Below are 25,402 nucleotides of genomic sequence, written 5' to 3' on the forward strand. Positions count from 1 at the left end.
CGCTGCTGGCTGGCTTTTATTTTGAATACACAGTCACCTCACTTCCTGTTAGGTTTCAGATGACTTAGCTCACCGAGCCAGAAAGTTCCTCTGGTCAAAACACAGATCCTATGTGCTGCAGCACATGACTCACTACCACCAAATACTACAAGTACTACTACTACGAATACGTCATATCATATGATTTATCTTATAACAGATATCAGTACTACCTGTAACTATTGCTGATACTTATATTTCACTGCTAAATTTATTATTACATGTGTTTTTATATTTGTCCATAATAGAAATTATTTATTTAAAATTATTTATTTCAGGGAAGTTAAATGTCACCGTTATTACTGTCCCCCCGCCGGAACTGTCCAAATTCAGAGGCTGCATCCACCTGAGGACCCTGAGCGAGGAGTCTGAGTGGGCCGGGTCCTTTAATAAAGTTTTATTGAATCTAATCTAATAACGTTAATCTCAGCCAAACCGATTTACTCAGGAACAAATAAAACACTGAAAAAAATCAAACAATAACATGTTTAAGTTATCTAAGTGACTTATATATCATGTTTAACCTGAGAAGCGAAAGACCGCTGGGAGTTTGAAACGATGCGCCGGGAGTTCGCTGTTATCGCTGGCTCAGATATTTGCAGCTACATTCTCGCCTGAAAATATGCTAAAAGTTTATTTTGCGACTCAGAACGAGTAATATTAAAACTTAAAAATTAAATTAAAAGTCGCTGCCGCCATTGTTGGAAACTGGAATTGGCTGGGCCACGCTATGAATTCTGGAATATGTTTTTTTTGTTGTCCGGGTGGAAAATCAGGAGATTTTCGGGAGAATGGTGGTTCCGGGAGATTTTCGGGAGGGGCACTGAAATTCTGGATTCTCCCGGAATAATCGGGAGGGTTGGCCTGTATACACCCACCTCCTCTATGGGATCTAGGGCACTGTCCAGGACAGAGCTGGCCCTCATTAACAGTCTATTAAGCTGTTTCCTGTCCGTTTCCCCAGCAGACAACCCCCATACAAGATAGTGTCAGTGATGTCCCACACACCCCAAAAGGCCTCAGCCTGCCAGCAGATGGAGCAGACTTTGGCTGTTCTCGTACAGAGTGTCAGCGTTATCCGACCAGTCCAGCTTATTGTTCAGTTGAACATGGAGGTATTTGTACCTGTACACCCCCGATGTCCAAACCGTGGATGGGTGGTGGTTTCCTCCAGAAGTCGACCACCATCTCCTTCATCTTACTGGTGTTGATGTGCAGGTGCTGCATCCCAGCACCTCAGACTCACAGTCCTGAAGCCTCTGTGATCTGCTGGTGAGGTAACCGACTGTCCATGCAGTCAGGTGACTCCAGGTGACTGAATTAAAGGCACTGAAGAAGTCTAAAAACATGACCCTCACAGTGCTTCCAGTTGTCTCCGGGTGTGACAGTGAGCTGTACTCATTATTTTAATATTTTATAGGACATTACAGTTAATTATTGCTATAAATATTGTTCATAATGGTTATTCTAAGACAGGACTGGTTTAACTGGCAATTTACTGTCTGTATAACCCACTAATTAACAGCTAATGAATCACTAAGGAACCCTGAATAATGGCTCTCTCACGCACTCAATCTCTCACATATAGAGATTGACAGACCACGTGACTTTCGTCCATTGCATTGTGGGTATGAGTGGCAACAAAATCAAAACACTGCATCAAGCGCTAGTATTTCCAGCACCCGTAACCATTAATTCTTCAGTTTTAATCCCTACTTGCATTTTATTTGCCCCAAAAACAGTTCTGTACAAAACGACGGAGAACACGGCAGCTCCGCACGAAGACAGACGTGACGAAGAGGCAAAAAAAAGTACGAGGAACAAATCAAAGGAGTGAAAGGGTCAGACCCACACGAGCACAGAGTGGAGTAAGGACGTCAGCCTGCTGCCAAACTTTCATCACGCACATATTTATTATTATATGGTCCTCAGTGAGAGTGCACACACTCACAACATGTTTAGTTACTTCAGATCCTGCAACAAGCCCAGGTCCAGTTTACTTTGGTGATTTGGACGATTCCATCTCACAGCATTACTGTTTCATTCTATTATAGAATCTTACAAGATATTCCATCGTGCTTTATTAGCTGCTTCGGTGAAAAACAAATCAACAATGCAAAAAAAACAAAAACAAAAACAACAACATACTGAAACAGTTATTCATCACTCGATTGCTTCAGTACAACCCTTGGGCACATATATGCGGACGTTTCGTGGCTGTTTTGATCTCGCTCTCTCTCTTCACCGATCAGATCTCGCTGTGGTAGCAGCTTTAAACTCGGTATGACCCAGGCTGATAGAGGGGCCCAGTCTGGATCACATTCCAGCATTTTGTTGGCTGGTTTTCCTACAAAACACAACAAACATTAGCCCGCAAAGCCACAGTGAACAAAGCAGCAAAGCACAACAAATTCAATTCAAATTAAGACTTATTTGTAACCTACATCAACAATTATGTTACGATAAATTACAACAGAAGACTGACCTTTGTGGGAATGCTTGGAGCAGACTAACCTGTGAGCTGGAGTGTTCTGGGACGTTATATTTGCTCTTTGAATGGCTGCAATCCAGGCCATCCATCGGCTCTTTGTTACTTCGGAAACATGGCTTAAACAATTTCTCTTCCACGATGTAATCCGATAACAACCGATCTCTTTACCCGTCGGCTTCCCGTGGGTGTCATGCGACCGGCTATTCCACTTAATAATACAACAGCTTCTTGCCATTTTTTGTGTTTCTTTTTATCGCTGTGTGACTGTTTTCACGTGAAATGACGTGAAATGACGTCACATTTTCAATCAGTTACCCAAACACCCGACAAACAGGGTCTGGGAGATGTTTTGGTGGAGGTCATGACCTGGCTCAATGATTTAGGAAATGTCTGATTATTATTGAAAGCAACACTTTATTGCTCACCTTTTCATCATTTATAAATAAACATAATTATAAGAAGACTCTCAGGTAACCTCACAGGTATGTTTGGACTGTGGTAGGAACCCACAGGAACAGGCAGAACACGGAAACTCCGCACAGGCAGAGCCAGCCGGATTCAAACCCCGGACCTTGTCTCTGTGACTCAGAGTAACGCGCTGCTCCACCGCGCTGACCGGTCAGTGAGCCGACACGGATACTTGGATCGACAGAGAGCCTCACACGCTGATATACGATCTTTGGAACTACCGCGGTTGGTGCTTAAGGATGCTTCCGCTTCCGCTGTAACCCGGAAACACAATAACAGCTGGAAACAGCGGATCGATTAGCTGAGCGAGTCCGGCCGGTTTGTTGTTTATCCTCGTTTATCTGAGCACGGTGGGTCGGTACTGCGGTGGCAGGAGGAGAGCCGACATGAAGACCCGGATCGGCGGATCAGCCTGAAGCCTGTTCCCGTTAGCAGCCTTTAGCATCAGTGCTAGCGCTGCTAGCACGCTGAAGCTAATAGCAGCAGTACCTGTGAGAGCGAACGGCTGCAGGTTTGTCTGCTTTTTACCGTGTACTTCCCTCAGAGAGATGCTAACTGTTAGCCTCCGAGTGTTTTAGTGTGTTTGTGGTCTCACAGCCGGTTTCACTCCGAGCTCTGGAAGCTCAGGCTCTCCCGCTGATGTTCCTCTGGGTCAGGCCGGTGTCCCAGCTTAACTTGTTGGATCCGTTTACATCTTCCAGATTAAAGATCTCCAGCTCGTGCAAATGCATACACGCATCGATATTATTTCCAGACTACAGCGAAATTATTTTTAATTAAAAACGGAAATTAGAAAGTCTAACGCCTGGTCTCGTATCTCTGGGTTTCTGTAACGTAAATAACGAGCGGACATTTTCCTCACACACCACCGATCAGCTCCACGGACACTCCAGTTTACACGCCTGTTCACCCGTCGGCGGTTTAATACCTGCCCACGTTACTAGTGATGTCACAGTTTAACGTGGGCAGATACGTGTCGTCCTCACAACAATCTGTAGGAAATGAGCAGATGTAGCTCGTGTTTCTACCGTCTTGGTTTAAAGATGACAAACAGAGGAGGGAGGATGGACGCCGAGCAGCAGAGCCCGGAGCCACGGGCTGGGCACGAGGTCGTCCACATTTATCCAAACTCCTGCACAGAGACATTAAACACCACAGCAGCACAATGAAACCCAACATCACACCGACAGCTGACGTCTGATATATTTACATGGAAAACTACAGATTGACAGCCTGTTTGACCCCGACCACACCCCCCAAATAAAACCTACAAGAACTAAAAATATTTGCAGGCACATACTCGAGGGTCAAGCACATTTTTCATTCTCAAACCTTCTATTCAGTAAGGCAGCAGAGACTCTCCCCCTAAACAGCTTCTGGATCAGTCACGTTTCATGCAAAGCTCGTCCCCAAAGGCTGATATGGAGCAGGAGGCCAAAGAAAGAAACCCGGAAAACACGACATAGCCGGGCTGGGCCCTGAACTAAAGACATGTCCACACAGGCGCTCTGTGATCTTCAGAACTCCAGAATTCAAAATCCTGCTCCTCACATACAAGGTCTTAAATAATCAGGCCCCATCTGATCTTAATGACCTTGTAGTACCATATCACCCTATCAGAGCACTTCGCTCTCACACTGCAGGCCTACTTGTTGTTCCTAGAGTATTTAAAAGTAGAATGGGAGGCAGAGCCTTCAGTTTTCAGGCCCCTCTTCTGTGGAACCAGCTTCCAGTTTGGATTCAGGAGACAGAAACTATCTCTACTTTCAAGATTAGGCTTCAAACTTTCCTTTTTGCTAAAGCATATAGTTAGGGCTGGACCAGGTGACCCTGAATCCTCCCTTAGTTATGCTGCAATAGACGTAGGCTGCCGGGGATTCCCATGATGCACTGGGTGTTTCTTCTTCACTCACTATGTGCGTGTACACCTCTCCTCCTGTTTGTCTTTCTGCAGCGCAGCTTCGAGGCACGATGGGGAACCAGCTAGCGGGCATCGCCCCCTCTCAGATCCTGTCCGTGGACAGCTACTTCTCCGACATCGTCGATCACGAGTACGATAAGAGCCTGGGCAGCACGCGCTTCTTCAAGGTGGCCCGGGCCAAACATCGCGAGGGCCTGGTGGTGGTGAAGGTCTTCGCCATCCAGGACCCGTCGCTGCCGCTGACGAGCCACAAGCAGGAGCTGGAGGAGCTGAAGATTCGCCTGCACTCCTGCCAGAACTGCCTGCCTTTCCAGAAAACCTCTCTCACCGAGAAGGCCGCCATCTTGTTCCGCCAGTACGTTCGGGACAACCTGTACGACCGCATCAGCACGCGGCCGTTCCTCAACAACGTGGAGAAGCGCTGGCTCGCCTTCCAGATCCTCAACGCCGTCGACCAGGCTCACAAGGCTGGCGTGCGTCACGGGGACATCAAGACAGAGAACGTGATGGTGACCAGCTGGAACTGGGTGCTGCTCACCGACTTTGCCAGCTTCAAGCCCACCTACCTGCCCGAAGACAACCCCGCCGACTTCAACTACTTCTTCGACACGTCCAGGAGGAGGACGTGCTACATCGCCCCCGAGAGGTTCGTAGATGGAAGCATGTTTACCACGGAGAGCGACCAGAACACGCCGCTGGTGGACCTGACCAACAACAACCAGAGGAGCCGTGGGGAGCTGAAGCAGGCCATGGACATCTTCTCTGCAGGTACGGAGGCGTTTCTGAAAGCTTCCATCACACTTCCGGTGATAATGTTTGTGTGCTTCTGCACTCAGAGGAACACCAGACCTCATCTGTGTGTGTGTGTGTTTTCAGGCTGTGTGATCGCTGAGCTGTTCACAGAGGGCGTCCCGCTCTTCGATCTGTCCCAGCTGCTGGCGTATCGTAAAGGACACTTCCAGACGGAGCAGGTCCTCATGAAGATCGAGGACCGCAGCGTCAGAGAGCTGGTACTGATTTATGACCCGGCTGGTAATTCAGCACAGAGCAGCTGAAGATGAGCTGTTGTGACTTCAGGCTGACAAATGTTAGATTCTCACTCTTTGATCAAACAGGTTATTCTGGACTTGCATTAAAAAACTCTGAGGTGCTGCCTTTTGTGGAATTTTCCACCAACAGGAAAAGTCTTTAAAACCTGGGCAGGTGAAAGAGCCAAGAATCTTTTTTCAATTGAACTTTATTTATACAGAGCGAAAATCACAACAACAGTCGCCTCAAAGCGCTTTATATTGTAAGGTCGACCCTACAATCATACATACAGAGAAAAGCCCAACAATCACATGACCCCCTATGAGCAGCACTTTGGAGACAGTGGGAAGGAAAAACTCCCTTTGAACAGGAAGAAACCTCCAGCAGAACCAGGCTCAGTGTGTGTGTGTGTGTGTGTGTGTGTGTGTGTGTGTGTTGGAAGCAGGATGTGGTGCAGGTGTGTTATATTCTGAAAGTTCATTCATTGAAACTCGGGGAGAATGTTTCGCTGTTATAATAAAAAGACGTTTGGCCAAAAACAAACAGGAAGTTACAAGAACCGCTCTTAAGGAAGGAAACGGCGTCTGAGCGCCGCGGCTCGGCCCTCCGCAAATCCTGACAAAGTAAAAATAAATGTTTCATCAAATGGAAGCGTCTACTTCCCGGTCGAGCTGAGGTCGTGTGGAGCTCTTACTTGGTCTTACTTTGAAGGCGGCGAGTGCAGCGCCCACAGCGAGGTCTTTACCGGTGTGTGTGTGCTTCCTGTCAGGTGGCCCAGATGGTGCAGCGGGAGCCCGAGAAGCGCCTGACGGCAGAGGAGTATCTGAAGCAGCAGCGAGGCAAAGCGTTCCCGGACATCTTCTACACCTTCCTGCAGCCGTACATGGCGCAGTTCGCCAAAGAGACGTTCCAGTCGGCGGACGAGCGCGTGCTCATCATCCGCAAAGACCTCGACAACATCCTGCACAACCTGCACGGAGGTGACGCGTCTTTGAGGGTGAAACTTGGAGAGGGTGAAAGTCTGCTGCTGCCGAAACCTGACTGTTGTTGTTTGTTTCCCCTCAGGCTCCGCCTCCTCTTCGCCCCAGGATGGCAGCGATGGCGTGACGAGCTCCCGTGAGGAGCAGGGCCTCATCGTGCTCGTCTCCGTCATCACTTCCTGCCTCCAGACGCTGCACTGCTGCGACTCCAAGCTCGCCGCGCTGGAGCTCGTCCTCCACCTGGCCCCCCGGCTCAGCGTGGACGTCCTGCTGGACCGCATCACGCCGTACCTGCTGCACTTCTGCAACGACCCCATGCCTCGCGTGCGCGCCCAGGCCGTGCGGACGCTGGCCAAGGTACTGGCGCTGGTGAAGGAGGTCCCGAGGAACGATGTGAACATCTACCCCGAGTACATCCTGCCGGGCATTGCCCACCTCGCCCAGGACGACGCTACCATCGTCAGGCTGGCGTACGCAGGTCAGTGACTCAGAAACGCCGCAGACGCACGCCGCGCAGGTTTAGATCGTTGACGCCTTCTTTCTCCTCTCAGAAAACATCGCCCACCTGGCCGAGAGCGCGCTGCGCTTCCTGGAGCTGGTCCAGGAAAACAACGTGAACACGGAGCAGGACCTGAGCAGCGAGGACGCGGAGGAAGCGCTCCACCCCAACGAAAACTACGACTCAGGTATGCCCCGCCCTCGGTGCTGCTTATAAATGCGTCGCTGTGCGTCCGTGTGACGAGCTCGCTGTATGTGTGCTGTGCAGAGCTGCAAGCGCTGCACGAGATGGTGCAGCAGAAGGTGGTGACGCTGCTCAGCGACTCGGAGAACATCGTCAAGCAGTCGCTGATGGAGAACGGCATCACGTGCCTCTGCGTCTTCTTCGGCCGGCAGAAAGCCAATGACGTCCTGCTGTCCCACATGATCACCTTCCTCAACGACAAGAACGACTGGCACCTGCGGGGCGCCTTCTTCGACAGCATCGTGGGTAAGCGCGCCAAACTTAGCAGCAGCGGCCTCTGTGGCCAGAAGCGGGAACTGCAGCTGGTGTGCTGTGAGGTTAGCTACCGGCAGCAGCTAAAGACAAGTGTAGTTCTCTTCCATCACAGTTTACAGGCTTTAGAGGCCAGTGTTTGAAGGCTGGAGTGAAGCAGACGTAGAAGCTCCTCAGTCTCGACGCCACAAACATCTTCTGGCTGGAAGAGTAATATTCTCAGCCGCTGAGACAGATCGTTCAGGATACCTGTGCGTGTTTCTGCTTCTCTGCCTCGTTAAACTGATGTAGACTCGGTGATAGGGCTGCTCAATTAATCGAATTTTAATCTCGATTACGATCTGGGCTTTCAACGATCATTAAAAATGACTGAGCCGATTATTAGCCCCTCCCTCGTGCTTTACTCTCGCGCTGCTCCGTGTGGCAAATCGAGCGCACCTCTCTGCGTTTCGAACACGCGTCACAACAATTAAGAGGACCCGAGGGAAGCTCGGAAAGCTAAGCAGAAGTTATTTGGAGAGGAGAGTGACTGCCGTTGGTTGAAAAGAGAGGTAAAAACCTTCAGTGGTGTGGAAACATTATGGGTTCACAGAGTCAGACGTGGATCAAGCAGACACAGTGTGTAAACTTTGCTACGGTGTCGTAGCTGCACCACAGAGCAACACTGCAAAGTTCACTGAACATAGATGTTTACATTTTTCATTTATTTTTTATATTGCAAACATTTGCACTGGTATCAGTATTTGCACTATTTTATATTTGCATATGAAACCAGAGGACTTGTACTTACATCTTATGCCATCAGCTTGTCCTCGGTTCCACATACAGCTTTGCAAAAAGTGCATAAAAGCACTTGCAGCAACAAAAACATAATATTCCAGAAACACGATCAGCTGTTCATAATACTTCCCACAATGAAAAAGACGTCAACGCGAACTATCGCATGTCCGCCATTTCCTGCCCGAAACCGGAAGTGACGTCATTTTCGCGGAAAATGTAGTTTTTTACTTGTAGGCCTTAAAAGCCTGTACTGGTGTTTTTATAAGTCATGTTTGACTTTTCTGAATAGTTGCTGGGATGCTTAGAACTCGAATTGCACTGCTGGAAATAGTTTATTTTGATGCACCTGCTGTTTTCTTTGCAAATTTGCATCACAGGATTGTTTTTCGTTTTTCCTGCAGTATATAAAAATTGCTGTATCTCCAAAATAAAACTATGAAGACACTCAAAATAAATTTCCTGTTGTTGTAAACTATTTTTTTGCAACTTTTTTGTATTTAAAGTTTTGAGGGATAAACCTCTTAAATTTCTCCAAGTAGAAATATATGTTAAAAAACAAAAAACGATTTTTAATTTTTTTGTAGTTTATTGCACTTTTTTGCAATTAATGTAGTTACTATGGACTTAATGCAGACATATGATTAAAATATGGGCTATAACAGTTGTATTGATGTATAGCAACTTGAAATGCTCCCACAAATGGCTCTACAGCATGTAAAAATATAATATAAGCTCTGGCGGACTTGGTTCTATGGTCGGTCTTAAAGGGTTAAATAAATACCGTCAAATAATCGAGATCTCAATTTCAGTGAAAATAATTGTGATTATCATTTTTGCCATAATCGAGCAGCCGTACTCGGTGACATCGCCATAGAAGTCCAATCAGTTTTTCTGTATTTTTAACCAACAATAATTCTGAGGAATCAAAAGCTTCAAGATCTCCAGAAAAACACAAACAAACAAACAAAGGAGAGCATAAACATGTTAACTCATGATCCGAGGTCATAAAGACATCATTGAATGTAAATGTAAGGACGTAGAAGAGAAGGTGACGCTAAAGCGGGCGGGGCAAACAGTCTGAAAGGAGGAACAACTAACAGGGGGAGGAAGTGAAACTGATGAATACAAAATAAAGCAGGAAATAAGAAACGCTCCCTCTCCCTGTGTGTGTCTGCAGGCGTGGCGGCGTACGTCGGCTGGCAGAGTTCGTCCATCCTGAAGCCGCTGCTGCAGCAGGGTCTGAGCGACACCGAGGAGTTCGTCATCTACAAAGCCCTGAACGCGCTCACCTGCATGTGCCAGCTGGGTCTGCTGCAGAAACCGCACATCTACGAGTTCGTCGGCGACATCGGTAAGCGGGGTGGAGTCTCAGGAGCTGTTTCCCTCCAGCGGCTTTCACGTGTTTTAGCCGTGGACGTGATGTCACTAAACCCGGTCTGTCTCCTCCCGCCTGCCGTAGCTCCGTTCCTGTGCCACCCCAACCTGTGGATCCGTTACGGCGCCGTGGGCTTCATCACCGTAGTCGCGCAGCACCTCAACGTCGCCGACGTCTACTGCAAGCTGATGCCCCACCTCAACCCCTTCGTCACCCAGCCCATCATCCAGGTGAGTCCGCGCCACCGTCGTCACGCTCGCGCCTCCTGCGTCCTCCTCACTTCATCCGTCTTCATCTCCCCGCAGATCGATAAGGAGCTTGTTCTGCTCAGTGTCCTGAAGGAGCCCGTGAGTCGCTCCATCTTCGACTACGCCCTGCGCTCCAAAGACATCGCCACGCTCTTCAGACACCTGCTGCTGCGCCAGAAGAAGCGCGCGGGCACCATCCCCGAATGCCCCACGCCCGATGACCCGGCCATCGCCCAGCTCCTCAAGAAGCTGCTCTCACAGGTGAGAACACGTTTTCACACGGCAGCTTATGGGCTCCGACTCACTGCTGCCTCTGCTGGATGCTACAGGAACTGCAGGCTGTGCTTGCTGCGCCATGATGTTTCTCTGCAGCAATGCTGGCTGCAGTCACAAGGGGGCAGCAACACACAGCTTTTAGCCTGTTGTTTACACACACAAATCTGCATTCACATTTTAATTGCACTGCTTTTAGTCACTTTATACAGTCTATCACGAGCATGCTCAGTGAGAGGCCAGCATGAGATCTGACAGGTTAATGAATTAAACACATTTAGCAAAAAGAAAACGACGAGCAGCGTTTAGCCTCCTGCACGGCTCCGCCCTCGCTCAGCTTCATGCATGAAACCTGCATCTGCACGTTCTTCACTGACATGAGACCGAGGCTTTTCATGTCGTGGTTTCTCTGAAGATAAAAGATTTGTTTGTCCAGCTGATTTGAAACCTAAATTCTTCTGCGGCTGTCGGTGTTTGTTCCTGACTGGATGTGGTCGACCTTCTCGACACAGTTAAACACATTTCGCCTCTGATTAGTTCCTGTTACTGGAAATGAGGAAACAGAGATGATGATTAATCATGTGGACGGCAGAAGTTCAAACTGAGGAATCCAGAGGTTTATCACCTCGTCAGTGTGAGGAGTGTAGATAAGGATAAGTCTGCTCCGTCTCAGAGCTCCTCCTGCGTGATCATGATCAGTTCCTCTGGTGTCCAGCAGAGGCAGCAGCGACTCAGTCCCCATAGACTCCCATGTTAAAATGAACATGCTTACAGCCTGACTGATCGTTTCCACCTTCATAATAAGTGAATGAGCCTTTCTGCTCACAGCAGAGACGAGTGGAAGGAGACGATGTGCTTTAACTCCTCCCACCTCATTTTATTCACACGACTTGTTGACAGCAAATGATCCAATGATCACCGCCGTGCTGACTCTGTTCTCAGGGCATGACCGAGGCCGAGGAGGACAAGCTGCTGGCGCTCAAAGACTTCATGCTGAAATCCAACAAGGCCAAAGCCAACATGGGCGAGCAGAGCCACGCGGGGGAGGCGGGCCAGACCGGCGTCATCGACCTGGCCACGCTCGGCATCACCGGCCGCCAAGTGGACCTGATCAAACCCAAAGCCGAGGGCGAGGACAAGCGAGGTAACCCACATCCCATCCACACAGCGAACCGCTGAGTTTCACATACACATATGAAAGTTGGTACACAGTTGTAACGTGCTAACATGAACCAAAAAGTCCACCGGACCCACGTCCCAAACCCAGAAGGAAGTCGGCCATTTTTAATTAAAGATGCCATTCTGGTGCGGATTCGACCATTTCCAGGTGTCACACTTTTGCAAACTGCTCCTCGGGATTTATTGGATCAACTTCGTATGTGGTCACTCTAAACTGCGCGCCTGGGCCATGTTAAATCGAGGAGCTTTAGAGTTTTCGTCGTGGAGCGTGTCCGCGGCACCACAGCCAATGTTCGACACTGAGGCTTCACTGTGGTGAAGCTGAGTTGGTCTTAGGTAGGGCCGGGTACCGTCACTGATTTCTAGAATCCATTCTGATTCACAAGGTCCTGATTCGATTTGAATCGGGGAAATTTTGCCTCAGACAGCCAAAAATATTATAACTCTGATCGTTTGTCAGCACGTATCCATGTATAAGACAAAGCTGACACTGAGACTCCATCAGAGGTGTGAGCATCACAGCAGACGTCTTTGTGTCAAAGTAACTGAGGATAAAACGTGAAGCAGGTTTTCCTGTTCTGGCTTTTTATAGCAGAGAAGCTTCAAAATCTTCTGCAGTCGATCAAAAACTGAAGCAAACCGTGAATCAACGCGTGAAGCTGATGCTGCTGAAGTGAAGCAGAGTCACAGAGGTTCGATCACAGCTGAGCAATCACTGAAGTCTAAATGTCTTCAGTTTGAACAGAGATGAGGCTTTCTGGTCGGAAGGCAGTTAAATGTAAAAAACCCAGCGGCCGACAGGCTGTAAACAGCGTAGACTTGTGCGTAATAAACAAGCGAATAATGCAGAAAACAGATTCAGACGGGAACCTGTTGCTGAGAGAGAGCGAGCTGTGCATGAAGTGTGGTGGAAGCAAAACAGCAAAAGTCAGAGTGAGTCCATGACGATGTTTATGTGAAGCGTAGTTTGGATCTTCTTTTGCTGCTGGTTCGGTCAATATTGTTTGGAGAGACATCAAACCTGCAGCTTCAGAATCAGCGCAAAAAGGGCGTGAACACAAAGCTCGGACCCGCCAAAACATCAGAATCGGCGAGCTGTCGGCTTTCAGCCCCGACCGTGTCCGTGCCGTCGGGTGAGAAAGGCGACATCTCGCTGACTCTGATGCGTCGGCGCTGTGTGTTTACGTTTGTGCAGAAGCCGTGTTCCTGCTCTCATTTACTGTTTTACTGTTTGGTGGTTCTTGAAATTTTGTGAGATTTAACCTGAGATTCTGGCGTTTCAGGCAAAATAAATTTATATTTAAAAATCTATTCAGGATTTTAATGAATTGATATCACGTTATCCAAGCCAGAATCGATTTTAATCAGAACATCGATATCCAAAACCCAGCCCTGGTCTTAGAGGCGGGTAAGCTCCTCCCACATTTTTTACAGTTTCACAGCTGAGTGACATCAACAAAGACGTGACATGAAACTGAACTGAACTTCAGTGTTGTTGTTTTGTTTGTGCTTCATTGCACTTTCCTGTTCCTGCAGCTGGTCTGCTGATCAGGCTGTAAACACGACCCACTGCTGCCTCTGCTGGACGTTAGAGGAACTGCAGGGTTTCAGCTCTGATGCTTACTGTTTTGTCGAGTGTTTCCATGTGTCTGTTGTGATGACTGTCTCTTGTGGGGTATGTAAAAGGTCCCGCTGCTTTGAAATAATCCTGTTCCAGATGTTTTTGTGTAATTCCGCCACAGTAATCGGCTCCATCTGCAGCCAGACATGTGAGAGCAGCAGATTGTTGAAGAAAGACGCTCTCTGATCTGTCTCATTAATCACGTTGGCTTTGTGATCAGAGAGCGGCCGACAGATTCACTGCGTCTAATCAAAGCCCTCCAAAATAAAAGTATCTCATCTCGATGAGCACATGAAGGATTATTTGAACTTTTCTTTGTGTGACATAAACATTTGTTTTGCCTTCTCCTCGGATTTAGTTTCACCGATTGTGGAAGCTGCTTCATCTGAGCTCGTGGTTGCGTGGTTAACGTCCTGTTTGCATGTCTGTCCCACAGCCAGGAAGCACACCAAGCAGGACTCCACCATGAACGAGGAGTGGAAGAGCATGTTTGGATCTCAGGAGCCGCCCTCCAGCCAGCCCGCCACGGTAACGCCACCCGACATTCATACGATGCTGTGCCGGGTCCCATTTAGTCTGAGAGCAGATGTGCACGACTATTCTCAGAGTTTAGAGGCTGCAGGTACAGAGGGGCGGGTCTAAAAGCATCAGGGATATTTGTAGTTTGACAGCTCCCCAGACAACACTCAAAACAATGCATTGTGGGTAAACTTTCTGGGTTCTTCATCATACCTGCAGCTGTGTCGTCATCATGTTCTAACGTAATTGTGTGTCAGTGCTGTGGAAGAGGAACCATCGTTAGAGTTCATCTTCAGGATCCTGCAGTGGGAGGAAACCTGCTCGACTAAGGTTTCACGCCTTCCTTTCGCGCGCCCCGGGGCATGATGGGAGATAATTCTGTGCTTCTGGTTCCTTTCAGTCGCTAAACTTGGGTTTGGGTCCGTTCGCAGGCCGCCGACGGGCCGGGGAGTCAGATCAGGAAGAGCACCGCGGCTCTGGCGGTGCCCGTGCTGCAGTCGGTGGCAAGCGGCCCCGCCTATCAGCGACGCCTCAACACGTGCAAGGCCGAGCTTCAGCAGCTGGTGCAGCAGAAGAGGGAGCAGTGCAGTGCCGAGCGCATGGCCAAGCAGATGATGGAGAGCGCTGAGTGGGAGAGCCGACCTCCTCCTCCAGGTAAGCGCCGCCGCACTCGCAGCGGACCTCGGGCGGGGCGCGGGCGAGCTCACACCTCACACAGCTGTGACTGTTTCAGGGTGGCACCCGAAAGGCCTGCTGGTCGCCCACCTGCACGAACACAAAGCTGCCGTGAACCGCATCCGAGTCTCCGACGAGCACTCCATCTTCGCCACGGCTTCCAACGACGGTACTGTCAAAGTGTGGGACAGCCAGAAGATGGAGGGAAAGACCACGACCACCAGGTGAGGCCCTCAGGTGTGCCTGCCCTGCATGCAGAAGCGGCGCCGCGGAGTCACTGACCCTCACCGTGTCTCCGCAGGTCGGTGTTGACGTACTCTCGCATCGGCGGCCACGTGAAGACGCTGACCTTCTGTCAGGGCTCGCACTATTTAGCCGTGGCCTCGGATAATGGATCCATCCAGCTGCTCGCCGTCGAAGCCAACAAACCGCCAAAATCCCCCAAAGTGCAGCCGTTCCAGAGCAGGTAACAGAAACCCGACGACACAGTTCAAGATAACAGCCGTGTTTGAGATGAGCACCAGGATATCTGACAGGAAGTCGGTCTGTGCTCTTTCAGGTCTCTGGACCTGCAGGAGGACGGCTGCACGGTCGACATCCACCACTTCAACTCCGGCGCCCAGTCGGTGCTGGCGTACGCCACCGTCAACGGCTCGCTGGTCGGCTGGGACCTCCGCTCCAACTCCAACGCCTGGACGCTGCGCCACGACCTCCGCCTCGGACTCATCACGTCCTTTGCCGTGGACATGCACCAGTGCTGGCTCTGCCTCGGTCCGTGTGTCCTCACATGAAATCTGTTTGTGGTGGCGGGAAAACGGTTTTAACAAAGATGTACGCCCAGGTGTCACACGAAACATTCACGTCTCTGTGTTTCCTGCAGGTACGAGCAGCGGCACCATGGCCTGCTGGGATATGCGGTTCCAGCTGCCCATCTCAAACCACTCCCACCCTGCCCGAGCACGAATCAGACGGCTGCTGATGCACCCGCTCTACCAGTCGTCTGTCATCGCAGGTCAGCTGAGTCGCCTCAGAGTTCGTTTCTGTTAGAGTCTCCACAGAGTCATAAGTGTGTGTGTGTGTGTGTGTGTGTGTGTGTGTGTGTGTGTGTCTGCAGCTGTGCAGGGGAACAATGAAGTCTCCATGTGGGACATGGAGACCGGAGACCGCAAATTCACCCTGTGGGCGAGCTCGGCACCCCCACTCTCTGAGATGCAGGTGAGTGTCTGAGGTGTGTGTGTGTGTGTGTGTGTGTGTGTGTCACTGAGGTGTGTGTTTGTGTGTCTGCAGCCGTCCCCACACAGCATTAACGGGATCTACTGCAGTCCTGCTGACGGGAACCCTCTGCTGCTCACAGCCGGCTCTGACATGAGGATCAGGTGTGACCCACAGAGAAACATCCACACAAACACTCCACCTCACAGTTCTCTGCATCGTTAGCTCACAGGTGGAGTCCACGGATCACTGACGTCGCTGAGCGAGCGGCGCCCAGCTCACACAGACTGGTTAGCTGAGGTTAGCTCGCTGTAGCTGGTAGCACATCGTTCACCTGTGTTAGCAGCAAAGCTAACATTAGCTAAGATTAGCCAGGCTCACTCAGTGAAGCTCAACAGGAAGTTCTGGGTCTGGCTGGGTCGTATTTCACCCTCCACAGTTACAAAGCTCGGTCCTGGCAGGAAGTCGTAGTCATGGAGAGATGATGTCGTAGCTGTGCAGCTGACACCGCTGGGTCATCGGGTCAGCTGACGCTCAGGTGTAAGCGCCGCTCTGTGACCCACAGAACATCAAACATGGCAGCAGGACGAGCTCACGGCTCTGTTCGTTTAACAGTTTTTCTAGAAGTTTCTCTGAGCGACCGTTGACCTCTGCTGACCTCCGTTCAGGTTCTGGGACCTGGCGTATCCGGAAAGGTCGTACATTGTGGCGGGCGGAGCCAACGACTCGCTGCACTGCCCGTCTGTCCTCTACAGCCGCAAGATCATCGAAGGGACCGAGGTCGTACAGGTATGCACACACGCACACGCACACACACACACACACACTCTTCCTGCTTTCACCTTTGAACACTGCCGTCTCTGCAGGAGATCCACAGCAAACAGAAGAGCGGCGTGGTGGAGGACTCGCCCCGCCGCGGCCCGGAGTCCCTCCCCTTAGGTCACCACGACATCATCACGGACATCGCCACCTTCCAGACCACGCAGGGCTTCATTGTCACCTCGTCCAGAGACGGCATCGTCAAAGTCTGGAAATGAGGGCCCCCGATGACGTCACAGCACACGCACGCACGGAGGTGTGTGTTTATGGACACACGCTCCTGTTCCCCATGAACACGGTTACATCATCATCACGAGACGTGGTTCAAACAGGAAGTGAAATGCTCTGCTGTAGACTCTGAGCCCCGACGACTAGTTTGTGCTTTTCATGTCCGTCAGTGTCAGGTGACAGGAAGTGCAGGTGTGCAGCTGATCTCGCTCCTGCCAGATGAACACGCCATTTTTCACTCTTAAGTCTTGTTGCCTGGATACGAAGGAAACCTGATTTTTAGAACCATGATTGATAGCTGCGCTGATGATTTAGGGATATGTAAATCTGTTGAGTTGCATTATGGGACATGTAGTCTTGTTTTGATTCATCTTTAGTTCAGTTTTCCATGTGCAGGTGTAATTCAGCTTCTTTAAATCGGAGCGTCAGCGACGCCTCCAGCTGAGCTCCACGTTGTTCCTGCAGGGCCCACCAGGGGTCCCCATCCACAACTTGGGAACTGCTGTTGAGTCCGTGTGACGTTCTTCTCGCTTCATTTGAAAGTGTTTTATTAACAAAAGGACTGCGTACATCAGGAGCACAGATTAGTCACCTGAGGTAAACTTCCTGTCTCGTTCTGATGATTCACCTGAACGATGCTCAGAAGCATCGAACACTGTCAGAGCTCCACAAACCAGCAGAATCTGTGTGTGTGTGAAAATAAAACCATCATGTATGAAACGATGCTTTACGGCCTGAAGTAAACTGAGACCTGAAAACTCTGTGTGCACGTGTACCTGTTTAGACATCTTTGTGGGGACCAAAGTGCCACATTGAAGGTGTTATTTAGACTCACAATGTGGTTTTAGTGTCAGGGTTATATTTAGGCTCAGGGTTATAGTTAGGCTCAGGGTTATAGTTAGGCTCAGGGTTATAGTTAGGCTCAGGGTTAGGGAAGCATTATGTCAATTAGATGTCCCGACTAAGATATGAAGACGAGAATCTGTGTGTTGGTCCTGCACAGGTGCATTTAAATGTCTTTCTTCATTTTTTACAGTTTTAAATAAAAAGTTTCTCTCTCGCGCGCACAGACACACACACACACAGACGCACACACGGACACACACGGACACACACACAGACACACACACAGACGCACACACAGACACACGCACACACATAGACACACACAGACGCACACACACACACACATGCGCGCACACACACGCACACACATAGACACACGCACACACATAGACACACACAGACGCACACACACACACATGCGCGCACACACACGCACACACATAGACACACGCACACAGACACACACACAGACGCACACACGGACACACGCGCGCGCACACACGCACACACATAGACACAGACGCACACACGGACACACACGCGCGCGCACACACGCACACACATAGACACACGCACACAGACACACAGACGCACACACACACACAGATGCACACGCACACAGACACACACAGACGCACACACACACACATGCGCGCACACACACGCACACACATAGACACGCACACACAGACGCACACACGGACACGCGCGCGCACACACGCACACACATAGACACACACACACAGACGCACACACGGACACACACGCGCGCGCACACACGCACACACATAGACACACACACACAGACGCACACACGGACACACACGCGCGCGCACACACGCACACACATAGACACACGCACACAGACGCACACACACACACAGATGCACACGCACACAGACACACACACAGACGCACACACACGGACACACGGGCAGACACAGACACACACACACAGATTCACACACAGACGCACACACACACACACGGACAGACACACACAGACGCACAGACGGACACACACACAAACAGAGACGCACACAGACACACACACACACAAACAGAGACGCACACAGACACACACACACGGACACAGACGCACACAGACACACACACACAGACACACACACAAACAGAGACGCACACAGACACGCACACAGACGCACACACATGGTCACACACACACACGGGCAGACACACACACAGACGCACACACACGGACAGACACACGCAGACGCACACAGACGCACACACACGGACACACACACACACGCAGACGCACACGGACAGACACACACACACGCAGACGCACACAGACGCACACACACGGACACACGCAGACGCACACGGACACACACACGGACACACACACACGCAGACGCACACAGACGCACACACACGGACACACACACACACACGGACACACACACGGACAGACACACACACACAGACACACGGGCAGACGCACACGGACACACAGACACACACACACGGACACACACGGACACACACACAGACACACACACAGACGCACACACACGGACACACAGACCACGTGATCAGAGACCGTGGCTGTTTCCTGATTGGTCACAAAGAGGAAGTCAGACGGACACTTGAGATCATTTTATTTTCTTAAACCATCGTTGACGTGTGAAAGCTGCTGAGTTACATGAAGTCCACACGGTCCTGTCTGTGGGAGCGATACTGTACACGCTTCACTTCTACCTGTGTTTTTAATGCTGCATCAGGTTCATGGAAAAGTACACATCAACACGTTAACTTCTCTCAAGTCTTAACCTTGTTCTCACATCAGCCTCCACCTGATTTATAAAAAGTAGCACCTGACTGGAGAGAAAGGAGCGTGGGCGGGGTCTGTGAGGGGAGTCGGCCAGTCGAGCAGCGAGGGAAACGGGATGTGCTCTGGAGGGAAAACTACGGAGGCCCTGAAAGGTCACAGTAACGTTCACGTTTCCTGTGAGCTGGATTATGATACAGCACCGTGCATCACTGAGAACTGAGCACCAACCTGCAGTCTCTCCTGTGCCCAGCAGAGGCAGCAGTGAGTGAGTCGCCATAGAATCGCACGTTAAACCTTTCCAGCCTGTTTTAAAGTTTGCGTTACAGGGGGCGTGGCCTCTTTGACTGAGGCTAACTGTACAAACTGCAAGTCCCGAATTTGTATGTCTCACTTTTTTATGTTTCCTAATGTGAACGAGGACAAACCAGTGCGATGAGCAGCGACCGTGTCAGCTGTTACAGGTCACACCTGCTGGGACTGAGACTTAGGCGATCGTTCCTGTGACCTTTCTGGGCCTCTTTAAATCAAACATGCGTGTAAACGAACAAAAAGCAGGCGACAGATGACTGAAAGCGTTCGAGCCGTTTCCCTGATGGCGGCGTGGGAGGGCGGGCGGGTAAATGCTGTGACTAATTCATTGAGTGGCCTCGGCAGGTTTCCTTATGCGTGTTCAGCCGTGACGCTCTCGTCCTCCTCATCTGATCTTCGTCCCACACAGGCTCTGACACTCCTCCTGCGTCAGGAAGCGGTTCTTGTTGCCGCCGCAGCCGCCGTACCAGAAGCGACCGCACTCCTTCTGTGCGGTGTCAAAGAACCACATCATCGTGTAGTTGTCGCAGCTGCCCCGGTCCTGAGGGAGGATACAGGAATCTGGAGGACAACAGGAGATGGATATTAGAGCACTACAGAGCGAGACGTGACCCGGAACATCTCAACATGCACGCTCGTCCTTGTTAGAACAACCGGGAAATAGCTCCTCCTCTTTCCTTCTCTCTCGCTGCCTTTTTAAACTTGTATTTATTGGCACAAACATCGTGTGTGAGCTCACACTGTTCAGCTGTGTGCTGTCACCGCTGTCCATCGTACAGGCGGGTCTTACCTTTAGAGACGAAGCTGGCAGGCAGAGTCTTCTCCACCACATTGGGATCTGCGAGAGACGACAGAGTAAAGTCAGAGAGGCGATAACTGTGCAGTCGAGCAGTGATGAGGGCTTCTCACAGGTCGGCGTGTTCTGTCACTGAGCAGGAAGTACTGGCATGTGAGAAGAAGAGCGTCGCTTTTACTGTGACCTTTGTCCACCACGTACATACATGTGTATGCATGTCCGTGTGCAGACAGAGTCTGAGCGTGGACAGCAGTAACAGAGGGCGTGTTATCAGTGCGACCACAGAGGACTTTAGTAGGAAGCAACGCGCAGAGCATCCTGTTAGCGGTCCACTTATAGCAGAGGTTAGTGGGTCCACAGACGTGGAGCGGTCAGTTTGTGTGCAGTCTGGACTTACGCTGGTTCCCACATGTCTGGAAACATTCATATTCCGTTCTAAAGCGGTTGGCGTTGCCGCCGCAGCCGCCATACCAGAACCGAGAGCATGCACCGACGTTTGTGTCAAAGAACCAGGCTGTGGCGTATTTCTTACACTGGTTGCCGATATCAGCGGGCAGCTGACACCGGGCTGAAAGCAGAACACACACATTTACTACAAACAGGCAGCGGCTCCAGCACAGACTGACTGAACGCCTGCATTCCTTCTGATGACCAGCAGGGGGCGACTCAGGAGGAGGAAGCTTTGGGAGAAAGTCAGTGTCTCTTTTTTGAGGGAGGGATGCCAATTTTTCCCCAACGTTTAAGAAACACCTTCAAACATAAAGATACAGCGACAGAGCAGTCGGCTGCAACTCTGGGATTCAGATTCTGAAACCAGAAGTTTATCCACCTGAGCCAGTTTTGTTGTTAGCAACCTCTATTCCATCATCAGCTCTGTCATCCATCATGGCTGACAAACGAGCACACCCTCCTACCCCGAGCTCCTGTACGTGATGATGGTCCGCCTCCTTGAGTTGCTTTTACTGCCTCTGAGAGAATGCAGGCTACGTCCGTCTTTTATGTACAGTCTGTGGCTGAGACCCGCTGCTCATGCAGTCGAACAAAGACACGAGGTTAAAGCATACATGACACGCGACATGCCCACCACATCTGTGCAGCTGCTGAAGGAGAGAACATCTGTACACACTTTAATGAAAAGAGGCAGATTTGCTGAAGTTTGTCTGAACCCTGCACACGACGTCCTCTATTGTATAGAATTCATTTACTGTGTGTAATGTTCTGTTTTTGCACAGTGGAGTGTGTCACTACACTGTGTTGTACTCGTATTACCGTGCATGTGACAAATAAAGAATCTTTTCCTGCTGAACCTCAGAGGTCAGAGGTCGTGTACCCCTGCCATTATGTAAGGCGTTGTCAGAGCGGTCCTTCACCTGCAGCAGTGTGTCTGCGCCGTGTGTGCGGCTACCTTTGACGTGCGTGTCAGAGATGACTTTCTGGCCGTTTCCTCTGATCAGAGCGTCGATGACGTCCAGCTGCCCGGTCTGAATCTGTCCTCCGGTCTGCTCCTGGAAGTCCTCCTCCACCTCCTCTCCAAACACGTCCTCCACCTGTGCCACGCCCTGACTGAACACAGCGACCACATGTGTGGACACACTATGACCATGTGAGAGCCTTTCAGCTTCCTAATGCACAACAACTCTTCTTGATTCTCCCAAAGTCAAACATCAACCAAGAATTAGAAATTTCAGGAGCTGCAAACTTTCGTTTTAGCTGAGGCCCATGTGATGGCGATGCGAGTGTGCGATTTACCCCGTTATGAATATCTGTCCTCCCTCCTGGCCGCCCAGCTGGTCACATGCTCGCCTCAGAGAGGGAGGAGGATACGAGGTGAATCCCTCTGAAACAATCACGGGACAAAAACAGTGATGGTGAGATATACTCTGCGGTGAAACGGGAAAGGAACTGATGGTTAACGTGAATGTTTAAAGGAAAGTCTGAAATGATAAATAATAATAACCCCTTCCTTCAGGTGTTCCAGAACACCAGTAATCTGATCTGACTGCTGCAGATGGGAAACATCTTACTGTTGAGGGCGGAGAGGAAGACCCTGATGAAGTGCTGGGCGTAGCCCTGCTCGTCGGCCTTCAGCCTGTCGAGTCTGATCAGGTGCTGCTGTATCGGCACGCTGGCCAGCTCCTCCACCTCCGTCCGGTTGTAACGATCACCCACCGCCACCACAAACAGCGCCACCCCCTCACACTTGGCCTTCTGGGAGATGTAGCGCAGCTTGGCCTGGTCCCTGTAGGCCGTCTTGGTGCCCACCACAGTCAGGACGGCCCTCTTGCTGCGCGACTGGCCGGCCTTCAGCAGAACCTCCGTCAGGGTGTAGTCCAGCATCTGTCCCAGCGCCAAAGAGCCGCCCTGCTGCTGCATGTTCTGGATCATGTACGTCTTCATGTCTCCAGCGTTCTGGTAGGTCTGCAGGCCGAACTCCACCTTGGTGCTCTGTTGGACCAGAGCTACTCGGGCCTGGCGGCCGGCTCGGCGGGGCTGTGGACTCACGGCCAGCTGCTCCACCACAGAGCTCAGCAGCTGCCGGGCACCGGCGTATTCATCGGCCTGGATCTCCCTGGAGCTGTCCAGCACCATGACCAGGTCCACATCCGCCTGCTGAGGCGGCACTGGTTCCTGGATGAAGGCGCACTCCTCTGCACGCCTGCAGGGGTCTGCAGAGACAGAGGTGACATCAGAAAGCGTGATGCTGATGACAGGAAGCTACAAAAGCTACAAGTGACCCGTCGTGTTTGTGCACATCAGATCTTGGACTACTCGACAGGAACCAGGATGCTGTGGCTCAGAAGCATTTAGAAAAGACGCCAGCATATTCTAATTATTGAACCTCATGGAAGGTCTAACAGTCTGCTCTGATATCAGCCAGCGTGCTGTTACCCATGGGTTCAAAGGTCAACAGGAAACACAGCACACACTGGCACTGTGCACACAGATCCATCAGGTCATTCATTATGCATTTATTATCACTGTGGACTTTCAACCCCGAGTCCTGAAAACATGTTCTTTGGCAAAAAGACTGCAGTGGTCTCATTTTTCATGAACAAGGAGTCAGTATTAGTTTGACAGCGTTCTGCTCGTCTCTACGCTGTCAACCACGAAAAGTCAGAAGAAAGATCAGAGCAGAAAACGATGCTCACCGTAGCAGATGGCGCAGTTCCTGACCTTCCTGAGCCCAGTGGCCCGTTCTCCCAGCACCGTGAACACAAAGTTTCTCGAGTCGTCAACCTGATGGGAAACATTAAACAAAGCGCTGAGTACAAGGTTACAATGAAATCTACTCATTAGACATCGTTGTTCAGACACAGACGATTTTAAGTGATTGAATTTGAGCTTCCTTTGTTTGCAGAGAGACGCTCGCAGTGAAGCATCGGCTGTTTGTTCTGCAGAGCCGGATGTTGTCCTGATGTTTCCACGTGTGAAAGAGCTGAATTCAGCTCACATGGAAATGTGTTAGTTTGATCTTAATGGAAGGAGAGCAGAGTGGTCCTGGAGGTGCACCATCATTGGCTCATGCTTTACTTTCTCCTGGAGAAAGGAAAGTTGCAAAGTCAGCACCGGTCCCGGTCCATCACTTCTGCTCAACATATGAAGTACAGCGTCGTGGAAAACTCTTTATCCCCTTCCTAATGTCTTCTCCTGGGATCGCTCCCACGGAGGCCATGTTGTTCTGGGTTCTTCTGTGACCTCCTGGTTGAATCGTTGATGCACTCTTGGAGTCTTTCGGTTGTCCAGTTGCTCCTGAGAAGGTTCAGCATGTTCCAGGTTTTCTCCATGTGTGGATTGTGGCTCTCGCTGTGGAGTCTCACAGCCTTAGAAATGTCTCTGTGACCTTACAGGCTGACTTTGTTTTCAGCTGCTTCTGTAGGTCTTGGTGTGATGTGATCTTTTAGCCTGCTTTACTTTGTCAGACAGCTTCTAACTAGGAACTAATTGTACTGATTCATACAGGTGCAAACTACAGTCAAGATGGCGCCGGTGTACATGGCTTGCCGTCCTCGGCTGTATCTGTTTCGCTGCTTTCTACCCCCTCTACGCTCTTTTATGGACCTTGGCATTGTATTTTTGATCCTTTTAGTTGTATGCTCATCTAATGGCTGTGCACTGATTACATACGACAGGCAAACACTTTTAAATCTAAGACTCTCCCATTCCTCTCGGGCTGATCCTTGCTGGAATCTGGGCGACGCCACCGCGCCCCAACTGGACCCTCCGACCGGCTTCTTCCACCTACCTCTTCCTAACCAAGAAACGCTACAGGAAACGCGGTAGAAGGAGCGGCCGTCGCGTTCGCCTCAGGGTCTACTTTAAAGCCAGAGCACAGGCTACCCACATGCCAGCCTGGATATTTGATCTTTTTTCCCTCCTTCCAGGAGCGCTCTGATGTTAAGTTGCTCACCCACCGTTGGATCTGCTCGGCTGACCATGAAGCCTACCCTGCCCTTCCTGTGGCATGTTTTCCTGCTCGGGTTTGGATAACATCGCTCCAACGCGGCGTTTGCCGAAGCAACCTAAGTGTCCTACGACGCACCACCCGTGGATGGCATTGCTTAATGTCAGGTCGCTGGTCAATAAGACTTTTCTCTTAAATGACTTCCTCTCCACTAATGGGATTGATGCTTTATTCCTGACTGAAACCTGGATTCGTCCTGGTGAGTTCATCCCTTTTTCCGATCTTCTTCCATCGGACTGTGTCGCTTTTAGCTTACTGGTAGGGGTGGCGGCATAGTCCTCCCCCTGTTTTATATCCTCTCCCCATTCCTGAGTGCATTTCAACTTTCCACCAGTTTGAG

At 50.5% G+C, this 25,402-nt stretch overlaps 2 protein-coding genes and 1 long non-coding RNA gene across 3 annotated transcripts in view; 1 reads left to right on the forward strand and 2 right to left on the reverse strand.

Annotated features, from left to right (window-relative positions):
* Positions 1 to 1,933: 1,933 nt before the first annotated feature.
* Positions 1,934 to 3,230, reverse strand: LOC146378448 (uncharacterized). The gene is made up of 2 exons (XR_014801698.1): positions 2,554 to 3,230; positions 1,934 to 2,386 (listed from the first exon to the last, which is right to left on the reverse strand). It is a non-coding gene; the product is annotated as an uncharacterized LOC146378448 (long non-coding RNA).
* Positions 3,231 to 3,258: 28 nt separating this feature from the next.
* On the forward strand, positions 3,259 to 17,544 carry pik3r4 (phosphoinositide-3-kinase, regulatory subunit 4). Its single transcript, XM_084944560.1, has 21 exons — positions 3,259 to 3,509; positions 4,953 to 5,687; positions 5,796 to 5,929; positions 6,718 to 6,928; positions 7,014 to 7,406; positions 7,480 to 7,614; positions 7,695 to 7,916; positions 9,880 to 10,053; positions 10,162 to 10,307; positions 10,383 to 10,586; positions 11,541 to 11,742; positions 13,835 to 13,926; positions 14,349 to 14,571; positions 14,651 to 14,816; positions 14,894 to 15,058; positions 15,152 to 15,363; positions 15,473 to 15,604; positions 15,707 to 15,807; positions 15,880 to 15,968; positions 16,473 to 16,593; positions 16,671 to 17,544. The coding sequence occupies exons 2-21, from the start codon at positions 4,970 to 4,972 to the stop codon at positions 16,839 to 16,841; spliced, it is 4,011 nt and encodes a 1,336-aa protein (XP_084800686.1). The 5' UTR covers positions 3,259 to 3,509; positions 4,953 to 4,969; the 3' UTR covers positions 16,842 to 17,544.
* A 1,761-nt stretch (positions 17,545 to 19,305) lies between these two features.
* Positions 19,306 to 25,402, reverse strand: part of col6a4a (collagen, type VI, alpha 4a) — a 60,187-nt gene continuing 54,090 nt past the window's right edge. Inside the window, exons 37-43 of the mRNA XM_084944561.1 lie at positions 23,750 to 23,837; positions 22,625 to 23,266; positions 22,350 to 22,437; positions 22,006 to 22,163; positions 20,998 to 21,168; positions 20,595 to 20,642; positions 19,306 to 20,365 (exon numbers count right to left, since the gene is read on the reverse strand). Coding sequence (XP_084800687.1) covers positions 20,190 to 20,365; positions 20,595 to 20,642; positions 20,998 to 21,168; positions 22,006 to 22,163; positions 22,350 to 22,437; positions 22,625 to 23,266; positions 23,750 to 23,837 — 1,371 coding nt within the window. The 3' untranslated portion in view covers positions 19,306 to 20,189. The remainder of the gene's footprint in view (positions 20,366 to 20,594; positions 20,643 to 20,997; positions 21,169 to 22,005; positions 22,164 to 22,349; positions 22,438 to 22,624; positions 23,267 to 23,749; positions 23,838 to 25,402) is intronic.

Source organism: Perissodus microlepis, chromosome 11 (genome assembly GCF_051167445.1).
Source record: "Perissodus microlepis isolate ML-2025 ecotype Zambia chromosome 11, ASM5116744v1, whole genome shotgun sequence".
NCBI classification, from domain to species: Eukaryota; Metazoa; Chordata; class Actinopteri; order Cichliformes; family Cichlidae; genus Perissodus; species Perissodus microlepis.

Coding starts and splice junctions, on each gene's coding strand:
- pik3r4 (XM_084944560.1), top strand. CDS start 4,970: ATGGGGAACCAGCTAGCGGGCATCGCCCCCTCTCAGATCCTGTCCGTG. Junction 6,929..7,013: donor CCTGCACAACCTGCACGGAG/GTGACGCGTCTT, acceptor GTTTCCCCTCAG/GCTCCGCCTCCTCTTCGCCC. Junction 14,817..14,893: donor GGAAAGACCACGACCACCAG/GTGAGGCCCTCA, acceptor GTGTCTCCGCAG/GTCGGTGTTGACGTACTCTC.